The sequence below is a fragment of the Rhinolophus ferrumequinum genome, chromosome 10 (assembly GCF_004115265.2).
Source record: "Rhinolophus ferrumequinum isolate MPI-CBG mRhiFer1 chromosome 10, mRhiFer1_v1.p, whole genome shotgun sequence".
Lineage (NCBI taxonomy): Eukaryota > Metazoa > Chordata > Mammalia > Chiroptera > Rhinolophidae > Rhinolophus > Rhinolophus ferrumequinum.
This window is the reverse complement of record NC_046293.1, coordinates 28854691-28876075: the sequence shown is the minus strand read 5'-3', so window position 1 is coordinate 28876075 and position 21385 is coordinate 28854691. Positions and strand designations below refer to the sequence as shown.

The 21385-nt window shown below is 38.8% G+C and overlaps 2 protein-coding genes across 4 annotated transcripts in view; one reads left to right on the top strand and one right to left on the bottom strand.

Annotated features, from left to right (window-relative positions):
* The window catches only part of PLBD1 (phospholipase B domain containing 1), a 55623-nt gene extending 41964 nt beyond the window's left edge, over positions 1 to 13659 (top strand). The window contains exons 7-11 of the mRNA XM_033116269.1: positions 5967 to 6167; positions 6274 to 6414; positions 10433 to 10618; positions 11287 to 11393; positions 13380 to 13659. Coding sequence (XP_032972160.1) covers positions 5967 to 6167; positions 6274 to 6414; positions 10433 to 10618; positions 11287 to 11393; positions 13380 to 13562 — 818 coding nt within the window. The 3' untranslated portion in view covers positions 13563 to 13659. The remainder of the gene's footprint in view (positions 1 to 5966; positions 6168 to 6273; positions 6415 to 10432; positions 10619 to 11286; positions 11394 to 13379) is intronic.
* Positions 13660 to 14356: 697 nt separating this feature from the next.
* Positions 14357 to 21385, bottom strand: part of ATF7IP (activating transcription factor 7 interacting protein) — a 107910-nt gene continuing 100881 nt past the window's right edge. For all 3 annotated transcript variants that reach the window (XM_033116266.1, XM_033116268.1, XM_033116267.1), the window contains exon 15: positions 14357 to 18203. In XM_033116266.1, coding sequence (XP_032972157.1) covers positions 17784 to 18203 — 420 coding nt within the window. In that variant the 3' untranslated portion in view covers positions 14357 to 17783. The remainder of the gene's footprint in view (positions 18204 to 21385) is intronic.

The following is a 21385-nucleotide window of genomic DNA, read 5'->3' as shown; positions in this document are numbered from 1 at the left end:
GTTTCATCAAGCGTGCACGTGTTCCTACTTTGCATTACATCCAGACATCCCAGCACCTCCCCCACACACTCATACAATACCCTGTAAACTTAAAATCACCTGTGGAGATTCCTAAGTGCCATCCATAGAAATCCTTATTCAGTTAATCTGGGCTGGGACGTTTGTAACAAGCACCCTACGCGATTCTCACACACTGGGTCCTACGTGATCCTCACACTGGGACCAAGCCCATCCTTTCTTATTCTGACAGCCCTCCTGGTCTAGGTAGCAAAGACTGCTCAGCCTTTTCCTGTTGGAAGTTCAAATATTTGAAAGTAGGTGCACAAGAAGAAAAAAGAATAGTCTCAAAGCCCCAAGAGAATTTACTCAAGTTTCCTTCGTAATCCATGATGTTATTACTTTCCTAGGTTATAAAACTGCCTATGTATGTTATAAATAGGTTTAATGTATTATTACTTTTATTAATTTTACATTACCTCTCTTATCTTAGACACCTTGGTCATAAAGGTGAAATCTATACAAACAATTTATGCCAGATTTCATGTCTTCTGCCTTTAAAAAGTAGAACCAAAGGAGGAAAAGAACTATGGCACTTATTTCAAAGGATTATAGATAGATTTCATAGCACTTAATTTTCTGCTTTCCTAAGTACCTTTCTTTTGTTCTTTATGTCCTCTTTGTCACCATCCCAGAACATTGATGGCTTCTGCCAGGCCACACCTGCCTTGATCATCTTTCCCCACCTAGCTCAGGAAGCTTCCTCACTTTTGTCTTTCCAGAAATCCCACCTTATTTTCAATACCTCTCTTGGTTAATTGGTCTTAAGGGGTTTTTCTCCAGCTCCTCCCTGTCTGCACATACAACGCCCAATGACTCACTCTCTCCTGAATTGCTTCTACTGCATTTGCACCATTGTGTGTAACTGTTGTTGCCATTTGTATGACTACATATTTGTTCCCATAACATTTTTTCAGGCATATGGTATAGTGGAAATGTGTTGAGATTTAGTCTTAAATTTACTCCAGACAGTGCTGTTTATTCACTTTAAATAGCTAAACATATTTTTAAAATATAAGAACTCATCTAAGTGCTGTTTTGTAAAGATCAAATAATAGTATCTATCCTTTTATAAAGCAAGGCATCTGGTGTGTAGCAGGTGCACAGTAAATATTAGTCACCACCATCTTCTCTTTCTTCTTTAGATTTAACAATGATTTATTGTACACTTACTATGTGTCAGAAAAATTCTTTTTCTTGGTGCTGGAGTGAACAAGACAGAAGAAGTCCCTGTCCTGATGGAGCTTACATGCTATGGGAGAGACAGAAAACAGTAAACAAATAATCTAAAGTAACTTAAATAATGTATCACTGAAGAAAAACAAATTTCATTTTTGATGTGGATGATAACAAAATGCTGATGAAATATAAACCCACCTTCTTTATATTCCTTCCATATAAGCTTTAAGAGACCTACTAATTCCTGTAGTGGAGCGCTCTAGGAGATGTCGACCCCACAGCATGGTCTTCGTGTGCTTGAAGACATAATAGTCTGAATTGTCCATCGATCGCCTTCCTCCTGCAGAATTGAGCCGAGATGTCCTCAGTCTATACCTGGTAGAGGAATAATCACTGGAAGGAGAAGTGGAGATTGATGGGTACCAGTTAGGATGTTGGCAGGAAGAGAAGCAAATAAATGCCATGCTGGGAGGTGGTAAGATTGGGTCCACTGTAGAGAGGAAGAAATAAATGGCTGTAGGATTTCGTGCCCTGGGATAACAGGGTGCCTGCAGGATTCCTTTTATTAGAGTGAGGAAGCAGAAGGTCCTCCTGCTGCAGACAGCGACCTTAGAGCAGGGGTCCTGGTGGAAACTCAGAGGGGAGCGAGGGTGGACAGGGAGGGCCACCTATGCAGGTGCCTTTTGAAACAGTTCCTGAAGGAATTCTGATACAGTCTCTGGGCTGGGAACTGTTGCACAGGGCTTGGGATATAGTAAGTGTTTAAAAAACATTTACAGACTGACTGTCAGGCTGGCTTAGAGAAATCAGACAGCCCACCACCATTCGGTGCTGTCCACAGGTCTGAGAAGTGACACTGTCCCTCTTCAGCAGTGGGAAAAAGCTGAGCAGAAAGGCTGAGTATGGCACCAGTTGTTGCTTTATTTTTTAGGAAAAAAAAAAAAAAAACAGAAAGAAAGAAAAGGGAGTTCCCAAAGTGCCCTGTCCTTCTGTGTTAAAAACGAAGAGCAGGAAGACATTTCAGAACAAAATAGTTGTATAACTGGATTACTATTATTGTGTGTTAGCTATTGCTGTGTAAAAAATAACCTTCAAAACTGTGGCTGGAAACAATGTGTGATTATTATTGCTTTTGAGTCCACAGGTCAGCTAAGTGGTGCTTAGATGATTAAGCTGGCCCATTTCATGCATCTGTGGTTGGCTGTGGGTTGGGCGGGCAGCTCTGCTGTTCTTGAATGAACTCTCTTGCATGTTTGGAGAGTCACTGGCTAGAGGCTGGCCTTGGCTGAGATGATGACTCGTCCTTCTCTATGTGGTCTCTCATCGTAGACACCAAGAGCTTACATGCTATGGAAGAGACAGGGCTTGATTACAAGGCAATAGCAGGGCTACCAGAGAGTGAGCAGAAGTGTGCGAGATCTCTTGAGGTCTACACTCAGAAGTGGCACATTCTCTCAGATGAAGCAAGTTCCAAATCCAGCCCAGATTTATGAGCTGGGGAAACACCTCTTGATGGGAGATGCTGCAAAGTCATATTGCAGAGAATATGGATAAAGGGAGGGGGTGAAAAAAAGTAGCACAGCTATTTTCACAATGATGATTCATACCACTCACTCTGAGTTATAGGTTATTCATGTCCTTGGTCAATATTGAGTCTACTCCCTTGTAAGGAAGAAGGGTGTTTGGTCTTTGGAGCTTTGCAGCACCTAATGAATGCATGAGGTGGACAAATGAGTATGTGTTAAATGCACTTTATAGGCTAATAAGGGTAAACATTTCTGGGTCATACTGAGCAATAGGTCTAAATGATCACTGTTTACTTTTGTGATTCAAGTGATTTTTTTATATTATTATTGGGGAAGGGGAACAGGACTTTATTGGGGAACAGTGTGTACTTCCAGGACTTTTTTCCAAGTCAAATTATTGTCCTTTCAATCTTAGTTGTGGAGGGCGCAGCTCAGCTCCAGGTCCAGTTGCCGTTGTTAGTTGCAGGGGTCATGCCCACCATCCCTTGCGGGACTTGAGGAATTGAACTGGCAACCTTGTGGTTGAGAGCCCACTGGCCCATGTGGGAATCGAACCAGCAGCCTTCGGAGTTAGGAGCATGGAGCTCTAACGGCCTGCGCCACCGGGCCTGCCCCTGAAGTGATTTTTTAAAGTGATTTTTTAAAGTTTTAAAATTTATTAATTTTAAGAGTTTCCTTTTATTTCTCAATTAAGTTCACCAAGAAGCTTACTATGAAATATTTGCAGGCTGGCTTGTATAGTGAAGTGTTTCACTTTCTCCTGATCTAAAATAGTCTTCCTTCCAAAATTGCCAATGACAGATAAAAAATAAAAAAATAAGTTTACATAGTCAAAGAACATTTGTTTCTGTTATAATGCAATGTTTCAGGACTTTGTCCCCTCTTTGAGCCTTTTCCTTTTTTTAACCTTAAACTCAACACTATAGAATTAACATCCTTGACTAGAAGTTTTTGCAAGCTCATTCATCCTCTTTGTTCCAGAACTCTGCGTGGTCTACATTTTCCCGTCTTTAATAAACAGTTTCCCTCTTAAAGGAAAGACTACTTATATGTTAGTATTATTACTCACTCACACATATTAAAGAATACCTGCCCTCTTGTGGCCATAGAGGTTGCTACAAGAAGGAGTGAATTAGCAAGCATATTATGCCAGAAACAGCATTCCGCCCCACAGGGATGTTTTACCAGAGAGCTTGCTCAAGACTGCCAAGTGTGGTTGTACAGTGTGAACAGTGCAAAATGACCCCAGCCCAAAAGGTGAATGAATGGTCTTTGAAATCCATCCCACACTTTGCTTGTCAAGTCCTGTGTCCAGTCTATATCTTCCCGGAGAGGTTGCCCATTAAAATTTCATTCAAGGGTGCCATCAAACTTTGTGCCCCCTGGAGTGTGCAACCTTCTCTCCTTTATACAAACCTCTGTATAGGCCTTGTGGTGCTCATTATGAGTTAGTTGTACACTGTTCTCAACATGTACTCAGAAATTTCCAGAAATTAAAAGTAGACTGTTAGAGCAGAATACCACTTAGTCCCAGGTTACTAGAGGAAGGGATTAAGGAACAGAGGCAAAATGAGAAGTGCCAAATTTGTTAGCAGCAATTCGGGGAAGTGAAATGCAGGGAAGTAAAATGCATGCTCTGAAGTCTTACCTTTAGCTTCAGGTGATCCCTTTATTTGACCCCACCCTACCTATCCATGTGCTTGTTGAGTGAGTGAATGAATCAATCAATCAATGGATACATTTTCTAATGTTTCTTTGCCCCCAGCTTCCCAAACGTCCAATCTCCCATGCCATATCTATTCCTACTGTGCATCTTTGTTCATATTTTTGTTCCTACCTGTAATGCTCCCTGCTCTCGACCTGGTCAATGCTTACAGAAGCTTCAGACTCAGTTCCAGGTCCACTTCCTCCAGGAAGCTCTCCTCCTCCAGGCTTCAGTAAGCCAGAAGAGAGGGGGGCCATGAAGGATGAGCACAGGTGTTCAGACTTAGCGGAAAGAGCACTGGCCTGATCAGCGACCTGCATTCCAGGCCCAGGTCTGCCAGGAGCTGTCTGTGTGGTCTTGAACAGATTGCCTCAGCTCTCTGAACCTCATCTTGCTCTTCCCTATTAAGTGTCGGACTACATTGGTGTTGCTCAGTGTGTGGGAGGCATAGTGAGGTGGTATTGGGTGGCTCACGGACCGGTCTTTTTGGCATGGTCATATAAACTTACCGTTTAAATATATTGGTTTTGTGGAGAAAGAACCCAAAACGTTAAACCCATAGTTCCCTGGATAGTATTATATGTGACAAGGCTAAGTATATTAAGTTTGAAAAGAGAGTTGATTTATGGAAAAATATTAAGTAAATAATAGTGCAAGTAGTAATCAGATATGGCAAAAGTGACAAAATGGTATTAAAAGGGGGAAGTTTGTGAAGCCCCAGAGGAGCTCATCACTGAGGAGCTCATCTCGCGGGGGCCCTTTGTCCCTCGTTTGTTTAGTACAGACAGCTTGTCCATCACTGTTATTTGCTGATGACAATACAGCCTCTCTCTTTTTTACAGCTGTGTCAGGTTCTCCTTGATTCCACTGTACTCATCACAGTACAAAGCTCAAAATAGGCCTTTAAAAAAGATTTGTGTGGCTTCCCTGATTTTCCTGTGTTGCCTCTAACATTTATAAAAACAGTGACCCCCAGGGTTAATATCCTAGTTTCAAAACCATGTTCATTTTTATAAATGTGTTTTTTATATGTATAAAAAGCATGTAGACTCATTATGTAAAACTTGGAAAATACCGAAAAGTAGAAAGAGAACAAAGAAGGCATCCGTGTAGTCTTATGATCCAATAATGAACCCTGCTAATATCCCTCCCTAATTTAAAGTTGTCCTGCAAAGTTGTCCAGCAAGTGGGGATCTATTTCTGTTCATCGTTTTGGGAAATTGGAATATTCTGATTTACTATATTCTTGGCATCCCAAATCATAAGATCAAAAAATTTCAATGGAGAATCCGGGGATTGAGGCCCACTGGCACCTTCCCACATAGCAGCTGAGGAACTGCCACAGAGGGGAGCGAGAGTCGGAAGAGGCTTCTGCAGATGAAGGATAAGAGTAACTGATACTCTTTGTGAAATGCATTGTGTATGTAAAGCTGCGTGCTAATGATGATTCAATCCGGTATGTATACGTATGCTGATTTGCACATTTGTCTTTCCTGTAGGGTTTTTAGAGTCTTTGGATGACTTTTACATTCTCAGCAGTGGTCTAATATTGCTGCAGACCACAAACAGCGTGTATAATAAAACCCTACTCAAGCTCGTGACACCCCAGTCTCTCCTGGCCTGGCAAAGAGTCCGTGTGGCCAATATGATGGCCAGTGATGGCAAGCAGTGGGCAGAGATCTTTGCAAACTACAACTCTGGTAAGTGGCCCTGCAGAATAACTTTTAGGCATGTACCTATGTTCAGAGTTCTCGTGAACCTGTAAAGCCATACCCATGGCCTGCTTCATGTCTCCCGATATTTCAGGCACCTATAACAATCAATACATGGTCCTGGACCTGAAGAAGGTAAAGCTGAAGTGCGGTCTTGACCCAGGCACTCTGTACATTGTGGAGCAAATTCCTTCGTATGTAGAATATTCTGAACAAACTGACGTCCTACGGGAAGGTACTTTCTTCATGCTAGAAGTTGGAATGTATGTCTGCGTTTACGGTGGGGAACGTTGCTGTGTGCATGTCTGATGAGGGAGGGTGTGCTGGGACAACAGGATGGGAATGCCGTAGCTCGTTATACTGGGAAGGAATTACCACGTCCAGCACAACGTGTAAAACCTGCACCTCAGGCTCTTTCTCATGTGGTAGATTGGGACAAAGGAGGCATTCGTGATCTTATGACTTCTCACAGCTGTCATATTACCTCCTCTCCTGGGTTCCCAAGTTAAGCTTTTAGTTCAAGTCAGTAAATATTTATGGGAGTGCTACGCTGGCCCACGGACTGGAGAAGCAGATGCAGGTACAAAATCCCTGATCTTTACGAACTCGCAGCCTAGTAAGGGAAGCAAGACCACATAAAGCAGCCATTAGAACCTAGAAAGTGAAGAGTGGTGAGAAGCTCTGGCATGACCAGGTTTCACCAAGCCCAGTGGCGAAACCAAAGAGGGAGCCGTTGTGAGTTGGAGGGGTCCGAGAAGGCAGTTCTGGGGGGCAAGAATGTAGCCCAGGCATGGAAGCCCAGGTTTTGGAGTCACACTGCCTCGAACCTCTGCTCCTCAAAATCTCAGGCAAATGATTTACTCTCTCCAAGCCTCACTTTTTTCATCTGTAAAACACAATGGTAATGGTACAGGTCCACGGTCACTTAGTTGTAAGTTTTAAATAATCTCAAAACCTCAAAACTCTAAAACCAAATGTTATTTGTTTGTTTTTGTCCTAGCTCCGTTGGTAGCAAAATATGACCTGATCTGAACTTGTTTGGTAGCAAAAGCTAACTTGAACTGTCTATTTATAGTGTTTATTTGCTCTCCTCTAGGGAGACTATTTATACATGAGGCTACGGTAATATCAGTATCTTTGATTATGAGGTGCTCCCCACAGAGACTGCAATGCCCTATCTAACACACGCATTCCATTGCTGCTCTAAAATTTGAAAAACCCTGAATTCTAAAACACATCTAGCCCCCATGAATTTCTGGATGTGGGATTGCAGACCTTTACTATTTCACAGGGTTGTAACGACAATTAAGATAATTCTTGCAAATTCTTGAGCGCATTGCTGACACATAGCGAGTAGTGTTATCCTGCGTCAAACATCGTGCTTGGCACACACAGTAAGTCATCACTGAATATTTGTTGAATAAATAAAAGGGAAGATGATGTCTGAGTGGAGGTTTAAAGGCCCAAAAAGGAGCTCACTAATTTGACAAGGGAACAGGGTCAAACAAATGGACGCATGAAAACTGTGGTGTGACTGAGAAACTATTAGCCCAAGACAGCTGGAGGGAAAGGCTGTGAAGAGGAAGGTAGGTAGTGAAGGAAAAATATCAACCTTGTATATCCTGCAAAGCAGTTTAGCCTTTATCCTTTAGGATGTGGGAGTTTCTGAAAAGGGAAAATAGACTACAGGTCAGGGAGAAGACAGGAGACTTAGGAAACTACTGAAATAGATCAGCTGATAGATAAGCAGGAACAAAACCAAGATAAGGTATGGACCCTGGGGATCAGGGCCTGAGCCTTAGTTCCCCAAATCGATTTTGTAATGACACCTGGAGTGAGCCATCCATCGGGGGAATGGCTCACACCGACTAAATGCACATAATCTTCATAAAACAGAATTAAAGTGGAAACGTCAATTGTCAAGCAGATTAGATCCTACGAAGTAGCAGACCTTCCTTCTTCTCTTGTAGGAAAATTCACCTGGGAAGTCAAATCATTAGTCGGTTACTTGGTTAGCATGGCAATTCAGTACTGAGACCCTAGTGGTCTGACCTTGAAGGCTGGTCCATCCAGCTCCTACGAGCTTGACAGTAACAGCATGCCTCCAGAGGGCGATGCTGGTGAAAGTGGGCTGGTTATCCACGGCTTTTCTTCTGGAGCGTAGCTGATTATAGAATAGTAGATTCAGGTTCTCTGTAATGCCCTTCGTAGATCCATGAAGTAAACTACCCTGAGACTAAAAAAAAGCTCATGCTGATCTGTCTGTAGTTTTTTTTCTTTTTTGCCAGAGGATGAAAGAACAGAGACTTAAATTCACTGAGTGTCTACTGTATATCAGACACTCTTCTGGACCTTTTACTTGTGTTCTCTTGCTTGATCTTCGTAACTTATCTCCAGATAAGTAGTATTGTTACCATTTTATTCCAAGGAAAAGAGACTTAGAAACATGTGATTTGTCCAAATAATTGAGTGATATCATTTAGGCATTAAAAAAAAAAAGTCCTGAAAATCTCCTACCATTTGAAAGTAGCTGTGGTATGTCTATAGGTGCTTTTAATCAGAAGAAAGGCATTTGACCTGTCTGAACTTCTGTTTCTTCCTTTTTTAAGGAGGGATGGTAATACTTATACATCATCAGGCAATTGTGAAATGATACAAGACACACTATTTTAAATGCTTTTGTAAATCATGAAACTTTATGAAAATGTGAAGTATAAAGCAGCTGTTTTTGAGATGTTCACATAGAGAAATGTAATTATAGTTAATATCCATCTAATGCTCAACAAGTATTAGACACTATTGTAAGCACTCCATCTGTTTGAATTCATTTAGTGTCCATAGTCATTCTTTTAAGGTAAGTACTATCATTGTTCATTTTATAGATGAAGAAACTGAGGCACAGAGAGGTTAAGTAATTCCATATTTCCCCCAAAATAAGACCTAGCTGGACCATCAGCTCTAATGCATCTTTTGGAGCAAAAATTAATATAAGACCTGGTGTTATATTATATTATATTAATTATATTAAATATCATAAAGACTCAGTCTTATAGTAAAATAAGACAGGGTCTTATATTAATTTTTGCTCCAAAAGACGTATTAGAGCTGATTGCCCAGCTAGGTCTTATTTTTGGGCAAACACTGTTTGTCTAAGGTCACATACCTAATAATGGCAGAACCAAGCTGCAGATCCAGGCACTTTAACACCCAAGTCTATACAACCCAGATATGTTGTAGCAATAAATGGGATTTTAGCCTGTAATTTCAACGTTGTCTTTATCTCGGTTCTACTTCATGCTGGCCCTGGCTCCCAGAATCGGCAAGGTCGAATGTCTTATTTGTTTTGTCTCAATAACCTCACCCCTGAATAGGGAATCCTATAAAACTGTAAGAAGGGAGAAATGCAGAGAAGGGCCGAGAGAATATGGGGCTAGGAAATTAATCTCTGAATGGTGGAGATGTCCTGAAGTTCACTGACTATCCTATAGGCAATTATCCGGGCCACTAAAATCTGGGAAGTGCCTGAAATGTTGGTTTTACTAGAGCTGTCACGCGGTCCATGCTTAGTGACTAAGGGCTCTATGGCTTTGGCACACTCTGAGGCTTTGAATGAAGCTGAGCCTTTATGAACGCTTAGAGTCAAAGGAGTTGAAAGCCTGCTGGAACCTTCAAGATCATCTCCAATGCCCTTGTATTATGGACTCTCCTTTTTCCTCCCACCACTTAAAAAAAAAAGAAAAAGAAAGGTTAACTGCCTGGGATCTAGTTATTCAGCCGTGAGCCTAGAATTCAGGTTTCCTGATCCCCAGCAGCACTGGGGTCTTCCACTCTCCCATGCCTGGCACCTGGCAGATTCCATTAGGGCCACATTGGGAAACCAGCTATTTCACTAACCAGGTCCACTTACATGAGCTCCCCAGACCACTTTGTGTTAGACTTCCTTTTGCTCTATAAACAATAAGGTTATGTTTCTGCTTAATCGATTGCTTTAAGAATTTTTGGTAAGAATTCTGATGCTTTTTCCCCCAGTGGAATAATGTAGTGGTACACCAATTCTGTAATTTATAAGGATTGGTTTGACCGCCAGGGTTCACAGTCAAAGTTTTATTTTCTATGTAATATCATTTTGCAAATACACACCTGTGCCAGATTTCAAAAAGACTATCATTAATAACATTTCTTTTGTTCCCTCTCTCCTTTTCTATCTCCCTCCCCGTCAATTCCACCTTTCCTTCCCTTCCATTCCAAATCAGGGTACTGGCCCTCCTACAACATTCCTTTCCACGAAAAAATCTTCAACTGGAGTGGCTATCCAATGTTAGTTCAGAAGCTGGGTTTGGACTACTCTTATGACCTGGCTCCACGAGCCAAAATCTTCCGGCGTGACCAAGGGAAAGTGACTGATATGGCATCCATGAAATATATCATGCGATACAACAGTACGTAGCACATTTCTCAAGAATCATTCTTCAAAACTCATTTTCTTCCCCATGGATAAAGAATCCATGTAAGTTTATCATCTCTGTACTAGAAGGAATTATAAGAAGTTATTGAATTAAGTATTTAGTGTTCTATTAATACTATACGTATTTTATACTCAACAAATAGAATTGGTCCTTTATAAAATGAAAGGGAAGATTCTACAGATTTTTTTTAATTGAAAAAATTATATGTAAAACACAAAAGAAATAACTCATATAGGGTACTTTTTTTTTAACCAACCCCTCATCCCCAAACACAGGTTTCCTTCCAAGGACAAAAGCAGCCAGTAAAACAAAAATTATTCAGAAATATATTTGATGAACAGTATCAAAGTCAAATTTGTATTTATTTTGTTAACAAAAAATTGATGCCCATTTATCCTGTTCTCTCTCCTCCATGCACTCTTCACTGAGCAGGCTGGGCCTGGAGCAGGGGACTTGCAGTTACTCCTTCCTAGTACAAGCCAAAGGAGACTTCTGTATCTGGGAGCAGGCTGGGCTGAAGAGGCCTCTGGGGTATATGTTCTCTGATCACCTAGGCTTTACCAGGTCCTAAAAGCTTTCTGTGGATACGTGTTATCTCAGAATAGCCAGTGCTCACTCTTGTCGCCATCTCTGTTTCCTAGATTATAAGGAAGATCCTTACAGTAAGGGTGATCCGTGCAATACCATATGCTGCCGTGAGGACCTGAACCCACGTAACCCAAGTCCGGGAGGTTGCTATGACACAAAGGTAGCCTGGCTTTTTTTTCTTTTTTCCATGGTCACCATAACTATTCCACCAGCACCTACGCCTATTCAAAGGCAAAGCTGCAAAGTTTTTTGTGGCATAAAGCACAATATTTCTGAAAATTCACTCAATTCAGGATTCTGCTTTGTTCTGGTGATGGTTCCCATTGCCTATCTTCAAGTTCGTGCTCTGCCAGTTACTAGTAAATCACATAATCTTGTAATGCTTCCGTGTCCTCATCTGTAAAATAGAAGCAACAGTACTTGCCTCATAAGGTTGTTGTGAAAAGTAAGCATTTAATATCTATAAAATGTTTAGAATAGTACTTCGTGGGTTATTTGAAAATATATACACTACGATGATAATGGTGATGTCTAAAGTTTTACCAGACTGACCCAAAGTCCAAAGGCCGTATTACTGAGAGCAGTGGGATTTCACAGTAAACAGAAATTGAATTTAGCTGAAGGAACAAGTATTGGATCAGATGCCAGAGAACTAACGGGTTTTTACTATGTTAGAATTGATAAGTGCGTAATGTGTCTTGTAAGTAGTATGTTTGCAGTGGTGGTTTGAAGCCAGCTCATACAGGCTTGTGAGACCCAGTTAAAATAAAATCAGTTAACTTTGTGGTGATAGCTTGAAATCAGCCGTGGTGGGAGTATTTACACCATGGAAATCAGCAAACAGTGCAAATCAGGGCATTTTTTTCCCCAACCAGAGAGCTGGTTGTTAAAAATTTACCTAGACACTACTGGTGTCCAAAGGTCTGAGTTAGCCATTTTAGATAATTGAGAGAATCATTCTACTGCATTCTTTCACATTTTTCTTTGGGCATGTGTCTTCTCACTTGCAACCCATCCTAAATTCTAGAAGAAATCTGTTAGACGTGGAGTTAACTGTTCTATCTTCAGCTCTGAAACTGTAAGAATGCAAACCATTCAACATTTTTTCTATCTAATGCCTAAATAGGAGATGCTTTATTAGAGTAGTCTGAGTTCCAACTCACCGTACTTTTTAGCTATGTGATGGCAAAACTTTAGCCTTAATTACTCTCAATATGTTGTATAATGTAAAAAAAAAAAAAAAAAAAAAAAAAAAAAAAAAAACAGTAAATGGATAGACATGATAGACATTGACACACATGAAGCCCCAATCAATGTCTTTGTATTTATTTGTTTTCAATGGTATTTGCAAACATTTAATAAAGTCTCTGAAAAGTGTTATATCCAATCCAGTATACAGGCAAATTACCTCTGCTGCCTTACCTAGGAGAATCCATCCAAGTCAAGCTGCCATTTTTCAAATTTTACTTTCTTCTGGAAAAAGGAGCCTGCCAGTTTTGCATCAAAAAAGTTTCTGTTGAGGATATACTTTAAAAATATAATTTCTCAAAAAAATATATATATAATTTCTCTGTAGCCATATTGAATACAGGGAAAATCAGAAGTTATGAGACATTTTCTTCTTTCCCCTCTAAGGTTAAGATCTGCTGCTATCCAGTGTTTAGGTGTTTTTGAGAACCACGGACCTCATTTTTGATATTGAATTCCACTTTATAACTCTTGTTACTGTCCTGATTAATAACAACTTTTGAGGAATTAATATTTTCTAGCACTGCTCCCAGCATTTGCTCTCAGTAAACCTCATGACAACTTTTCTGTGAAATAAGGTTGTTAGCCTACTTCTCAAATGAGAAAACTGAGTCAGAGAGAGTTATTTTAAAATAAATGTTGGAGCTAGAATTCTGAGTAATCTGAGTATAGATCTGACACTTTGGGCTATGTGGTTAATACCCTTCTACTAGTCAATTCATATTTGAATGCCAAATGGATACAGAAAAGCGTATATTGTGGAAGCTCGCAAGATTGTTTTAAAGGGGCTAATATTGTGACTTTGGAAAAAGGACAGGAGAGAAAAATAAAAAACAGGGATTTAGTCAAGTTTCTTCCAACATTTCTAAAATGTTCCCCCTCCCCCTTCTCTTTCTAGGTGGCAGATATCTACTTAGCATCACAGTACACAGCATATGCCATTAGTGGCCCCACAGTACAGGGCGGCCTCCCTGTTTTTCACTGGAACCGCTTCAACAAAACGCTCCATGAGGGCATGCCGGAGGCCTACAACTTTGATTTTATCACCATGAAACCAATTTTGAACCCTGACATAAAATGAAGAGGGACTAGAAAGCTGCAAGATACCAAAGGCACTATTTTAGCTGTTTTTCCATTCAAAATTAGCCTTAATAAAATGTATTAGTCTGTTACTTTCATTTCCCACTGCTGAGTTTGTAGGTAACAAGCATTCACTGTAGCAAGCACTGTAAAACAAACATTATATATGACCAACAATAGCAGGTTTCAGCATACGAGCTTCTATACGAGGGTATGGCAGAATCTGCTCCCTCACTCACCACAATCCATATTCTCCCTTCAGGCCTGGCCATGCAGAACACTCATCCGAGGTTCCTAGGCAGGTCTGCCCCGTGATGAGTTCTTGCCAATGGGATCTGAGAGTGCCTTTCAGGCCTGGCTCCTAAGAACCTGTGCTCCTCCGTGCTCTTTCCCCTCCCCCCCGGCTGGATCTGCTTAAAGACAAAGCCCTAGGGAAAGGTGGAGCTGTGTTTTCAAAGGAATCTCTAATAGAAGTGCAGTTAGTGATTTTTCTGGGCATCAACAACTCTCAGCTGAGCCTTTCTGTGGTACAGGCTAGGCACACGATAGAGCAAACCTTAATTTTGTTGCCCCTCATTAGTGAAAAGCAGCACAATGTGGAAGCAACTCTGCATAACAATTTTTCTTTCAAAGTTAGAGAATTGTATTGTGTGTGGTTTGGGCGCTGTGGTAGTGCTAAAGGAGTTAAATAAACCGTATCGTACAGTCTAATAGGTGATTTTTAAAAAGGTGAGACTTTCAAAAGAAAGCAACACAAGGGCTGACAATAATCAGAATAAATCAGAGTACACAGAATGTTAAAAACCCAGTAGTTTATTTCAAAGTATAAATTTCAGGCTTGCTGGACAAAATCCCACTACAGTTAACACTTATACAGACGCCAGTCTACTGTACATTTAGAAAAGAAAAAAACAAAAACAAAAACAAAAAACCCACAAAACCTTTAAAATCTAATAAAAATAGGGCAACTTGCTATAGCCCAGTTTAAATTAGACATTAGGAAGGTCTTACATTGCCTTATTATTTACACTTTCAACTGCAATAAAGAAAATCAGAAAGCAAGTTTCCTACAAAGGATTTATTTTTATATTTAATTTTGAAATGGCTGATGAAATACTAAACCCAGAATCCCCAAAAAGTAAACGTTTGATTGCCCAGTTACCTTATTTACAAACAAAACTTAAAAAAAGATAGCATTTAAATATAAATGATGGTTACTTTAGCTGACTCTACAAAGTAAAAAAAAAACAATTTATTTAGCATGATAAAACTGTATTGTCCTATTCCTCCCCATTGGCTGGGGAATAAATTTTAAGAATTACATTAAGTCTGCCACACTAACAAAACACCTTTTAAGAATTGTTCTAATCCCAAAATGTAAAAAAAAGAAAACGAAAAGAGCAAAAGGGCATCATTTGCCCAGTAAGGAAGGCAGAATCATACACTGGTTTTAGATACAGTTATTTGCAATAATCTAATACTGGGACATGGTGTTTTGGAAATTAGAATAAAATGGGCCAATGGGTCCATGATGGGTCAATGATAAAATAACAAATGAATCATACGATACTGAAATAGCCCAAGGAGAAAAGTCGGTGAGAACACTTGGAAGGTCTTTGCAGTATTCTACTGAGTTATAAGATCACGTGTATAAAAGCGAGAGGAGGACACCACAGGCATTGTTTGTTAATCTGTTACAGTACTGGAAAATTCGTGGAACAAGATAAATGCATATCATGCAATATTAACACTCACCTTGCTGCATAAATGATAGTTTAGAAAATGTAAGCGAAAGAGCAAACAACAAAAAACTAAGTTAACGCTTATGCATTACAGTTAAGAGAACTAACTGTATGGTGCAGCCTGCCTAAAGAGTTCTGCAGAGAGATAGACCTACCCAAAGATTCTAAGCTCCTTACTCTAGGACTTTTTTTTCAATTAAACTTTTCATTTATTACCCAACAATGGGGGTGGAGAGAGTGGGGCACATCCCTCTGTGAGGCAAATGGTATCCCAATAAACACCTTTCAAGGAAGAAAGTTTTACTCTTCACTTCTCTCATTAACTTCTACTGTGTTAAACAGCACACAATATTCTGCGTATTTTAAAAAGGGAGTCCAGTGAAATAAGAGAGATATAGTTACCTCATCAAGTTAACTGTTAACAACAGATGCTGTCTTTGTAATTTATAAATTTACTGGCAATAGCATAATTTGGAAAAGAGGCTTACTCACACTTAAAACAGGGTGAAAATTACTCTGACGAAGTGCAAAGTAGAGAGTAACAAACATCACTGTTACCATTAAATGCCATATAAACATTCTATATTTTGGGTTGAAATATCAAAAGTTCCCATGATTTCCAACAAGGCAATACTTACACAAGTATTGTCAGGGTAAAAATGTACCAAACTTGCATTCCCAAAATGGGATAATCAAGCTTATTTGTAATACTTTGAGAAAAGGTACCATGAAATAAAAAGGTACCATGGGGTGTGAACTGCTACAAAAAAGTATAATCAGTAGCTATTTCTAGTTTAGTCCTCCCTTCTCTTTCCCAGAAGAAACAAACCAAACAAAAAGTGCTCATCAATATTAAATCGTGCCCCAAATAAAAGTCTAGAATTCTAGCCTTGCACCTTTCAGTAAATCCAATATAGCTGTTGCCTATAAATTCCATGGCAGGCTAATTTGAGCAGACCATCTTACAATATGCTTTCTCCTTAAATAATTACAATTGTTCCTTGTACCTTCCTTCCATTATCTGGAATAAAAAGTTTTATTTTACTGTAGTACATCTATTTTTAGGATTCAGATACTATCTGAGAAATTTTTTCTTTGACAGAAAACATAATGTAGGCTAAAATAATAAGCTGTTTTCATTCTACTGGGCTTTCTTCACCTGACTATACAATGCTATGAAAGCTTCAAAAAAAGGATTAGTGAATATAAATAAAAACATTCACCAAGGTAACCTTTTTTAGGCTAGGTAAGCAAATTGTTACCACATGACCATAAAACCAGCCAATAGGAACAATTTTGAACATGGGCTTTCTATTCAGTAGACAGGAATGATCTTGAACACATAATCAACATTGCAACCCCTGCAGGTAAAAACATATATACATGCAGATATAGATAGGTGTTCATATACATCTAGAAGGTATCTCCCTTTTGAAATTTTCATTGGCATGACACTGGCAACTTCTTTACCATCATCATTAGTCCTAGAATGATTAACTTCTACATAGTTGCTTGGCAAATCTGATTCATAGAAACTTTAATTCTCATTATGGTTTCATTTTCTGAAAGTGAAAGGAAGGTTTGGAGCATTTCCACTTTGGCAATCTGTAGGCTTTCTTCAGCATCAATCAAACTTCACACGTAACGTGACAGTACAATGACCCAGCAAAAATCTCTAGACTTCCTAACTAGAACGCTTCCGACTACAAGCCATCAAAGTTGCAAACAAAGCAGCAGGGGAGTGTGCTATATTTTGTGACAAAGGGAAGATGAAGAGTGAAAGGCTGAAGGGGAAGAGTAAACAATGGACAAATGGCCATGTTTATTTTTGTAGTTAATCTTTAAGGCACAAAATAAATGTAAAAGCCACATTAGGAAAGGGAGGGGCCATTGCAGGTTTTTTTCCCACCTAATTAACAACCCAGAAGAAACAAAAGATGAACAGATGCTTTCCTGTGTTCAAAGTAACCTATTTTAAACTATTTATCCATTTTGCCTTTTATTTCTTTCTTTGGGTTTTATTTGGATTCTGTTTAAATCATTTAACTATGAAAATCTACAGATCCCTTAGAAGCAGAATCACGCAGGATACATACCTCAGATTCTTTCATCTACCTATTTTATATTGGAAGAGAGGTAAATCTGAGAATGAAAATGGAGATTCCACTGCAATAAACATATAAATAGGGGAGAAAAACAAAAAACACACAAACACCCACACATATCCCCTAGCCTCAAAACTAAAGAAAGAAAGGTACACATTTACATTTCAAAACCTTGAAGCTTGAATTGTCCAGGAAAAGATACTTGCTTTATGGGCTAAGTTTATTTTACTCTGATTATAAACAAATGTAGTGTATATACACATCTGTCCAAGAAATCTTGCACAATGTGGATTTGACAATGGGTATCATGCACAAGATTAAAACATGACCAAAAAGTGGAACTTTTCAAAGAGGAAGAGATAAAGGCTCCAAGGTTTAACTGCTCTGGGAAGAAGAGATCACATCTGTTGACTGAGGATCACAGAAAGGTCCAAAACGTCCATAAATATCCTTGGCTCGTACTGCAAAGTAGTATTTGCTGCCAGATACAAACTGGGTGAGAGTGCATGCCATGGGCAAAGGAAGTGCCTTTACCTCTCCAATCTTTTTCCACTGCGAGGGCACAGTGGCACTGGGTTCCTCGTGGTAAGCATAGAGATGGTAGCTGTCAACAGTGGCACAGCTTCGATCCACTTCCAGGACACTCCATGACAGTACAATGCCATTTTGACTCTGAACTCGTGCTAACTTCAAGTGTGGCTTCTGAGGCAGAGATGTGCTGGCAGCTTCTGGGGGCAGACGCTGTGGTTGTGGGGCTTCTGGTAAGGGTGCTGGGTGCACAGGGCGTGGGGGCTCCTAACAAGAGAGTCAAGTTGATTTATAATGACCTAAGAAAGGACGGTTTCTGAGCCAGAACTAAAACATCCTTGAGATCACATTATATCAAAAGCGAAATCATTTTATATCAAGAATACTGGGAAATACCAAATATCATACTACATTTAACAAGTCTGATTTGGTGATTTGTAACCAATCATGCCCCAAACAACGGTGCTGAGGTAACACCTGCTATAGTTTCTAGACCTACAATACTGAGTTTTCCTTGGGAAATAAAAGCCCTTGCTGATGAAACATCTTGACAGAAACTGAAATAGTCATGTATTTCTAACAAAATAATTCATGATTTAATTCTCTATCCTACAGATTCTCATTTTAGGATAATGTAACATTTTAAAAAATTATGTGTGGCAGTCTGTCATGGGAAATTTGAGTATTCAACTCTACTTTCATTTTAGAGCTGTTTTTCCATATAAAGACAGAAGCATATTCTTATAAATAAATGCACATTTAATGATGAATGTATATTATGTTCTTAGTCAGTCTGCATGAAACAGGTGACATTTAAATTAGACCATGAAAGATGGGATTTAGAAATGCAGAAAAAGTCGTGTACCTTTTTGCTAACAGCTAAAGCACGAGTAAAGGCATGGGGATCGGAAAGTGAGGAGACTTACAGGCAAACAAGTATTAACTTTCACTTAGACATGGGATATGCGAAGAAGAAAAGATGTATTTGGAAAAGAAGGTTAAAGCCAGATGATGAAAAAGGATGAATACTAAGCCTAGGTAGTCAAACTGCCTTACCTAACACTGGACGTTATTATTATATCTAGGTTTTAAAATTACAGTGTTCGTTTTTTTCAAAAAAGATTCAAGTGAGAGCCAGGAAATAGGGATATGAGTGACTTTTTTTTTCAAGTGAACTATACCATTGCTCATTGACTTTAGGTTGGAAGTCATGAAACAAATAAGGTTTCCTCAACTGAAATTCACTTAACAAAATTTGTTTTAATATGCATTTCATTAAATGGATAATTTGCATATACTAAATAGTGAATTCTGTGATGGTATGATGCTATCATTTTAATTTCCAGGCCTTCTCAACTTAGTATCAGAAACATGCACACAGAAGGAGCTCAGAAAGGATATGATGAATACCGTGTTTCCCTGAAAATAAGACCTAGTCGGACAAGCATTCTAATGGATCTTGTGGAGCAAAAATTAATATAAAACACGGTCTTATTTTACTATAATGTAAGACCGGGTCTTATAATTAATATACTGTAATATAATATAATACTGGGTCTTATATCATATCATATATAATACCAGGTATAATATAATAGTGAGTCTTATATTAATTTCTGCTCCAAAAGACGCATTAGAGCTGATTGTCCGGCTAGATCTTATTTTCAGGAAACACGGTAATTTCAAGGAATGTAAATCTCCTGAAATTCATGTCTAGTGGAAAAAATTCATATACACGTCTGGAAAAAGATACAACATACAAAGATTAAAGAGCTAAAATGAATATAAAGTTAGAGGAAAAGAAATCAAATTTAAAGATAAAACCCTGAAAGCTGAAGAAGTAGAAATGATATGAATACTGGCCATGTTACTATATTTCCTCTCTCAAATTATCTTTTTTCCTAATATAACTTAATGACTTTAATAAACAAACATTAAACAAACATATAGCTAGCAAACTAAGAGAAGATGGCTGAAGCCATGAACCTGACTGAAGGGAGCGCAGGCATTTAAGGAGTTTGACAATAGCTTAAATGGCCTGCAATATCCTTTCTCGTTCTTAAAATTCTAGGATTCTGAACCTGCTCATATCCCAAAACTAAGTAAGTCAACTGAGTTATTGTTTTGTTTCATTTTTACCATTGCAATGGAGGTTTTTACTAAAGTCTTACAGAAAATATATCAGGGATTTGCTTCCAAATAATCTGGTGTATACATGATTGTGGAAATAAGTGGCTGGCACCATTGATGAAATAAGACTGGCCAAGCGCTGATAATTGTTGAAGATGTGAGATGAGTATGTAGGAATTGTTAGACTATTCTCTCTACTTTTATGTACATTTGAAAATTGCCATTTAAAAATATTTTTTAAATTAATTAAAAGAATGTTCCTCCTGTGCGATACACAATTTATTCCCAGACAACACACATGGATGGAATTAGGTAAAAAAAACAAACAAAAACTCTGATGGGTCAAAAAATTTGCAAAACTATGGTATAAATAAGAGATGTTTACTATATATTTTTTGAAATAATATAGAATGAAAGAAATTATTTGCAGCTGCATTCAACAGTAATGGTATATTTGCCACATACCCTAGTAGGGCCAGACTGAAGCACTGTGAAAACACTGCGGAGGTGCTGGGATCAGACAACCTGAGTTTTAAAAAGGCTCTGACTCTGACACTAGTTTGGGTAATGACACTGAGTAACCACTTAACGTCTTTGTGACACGGTATCCTTTTCTATCAAAGAGATTAATAAGTGAGAATTAAATAAAATACATGTAAAATACTTAGTAGAGTGGCTGGTATATAGTGCTCCATTCATATTAATTTTTTCATTATAGTGGGGTAATAAAAATAATAGCTATTAAGAACATAGGCCCAAGAGCATGGGTTTTTACAAGGTGTAAGAGCATGAGTTTTTACAAGGTATGACCTTGGGCTGGTTACCCAACCTCTGTGCATTAGCTGCCATAACTTTAAAAAAGGAAAGCAAGAGTCCTAAAAGGTTCCTGTGTAAGGTATTAACAGTGCTTGGCACACCGTCAGCACTCGATAAATGCTACCATTATTATGTGTAATAAAAACAGGATGCTTTGCTTGGTAAAAAGTGATACCAGCCTGAATCTCCTCCCCTCCTCATAAAGCCAGTATTTCCATTTACACTGTATACCATACCAACTACTATTATAATCATGTCACAGGATAATAAAAAAAAAATGCTAACTGTAATAGTATTTGACAGCTTTATAGTTGACATTGTTTTGGAGGAAACATCTAAGGAGAATCCTTCGGTTTTCTGTTAACTCTTAACAAATGAATTCCCAAAACCATTGTATTGTCAAAAACAATAAAGTGATGGCAGTATAGCAGTTAGAAATGGTACAACGTTTTGAGGAAAAGAATAAAGTTAGAACATCAAAAAAATACTTTTTAAAATATGCT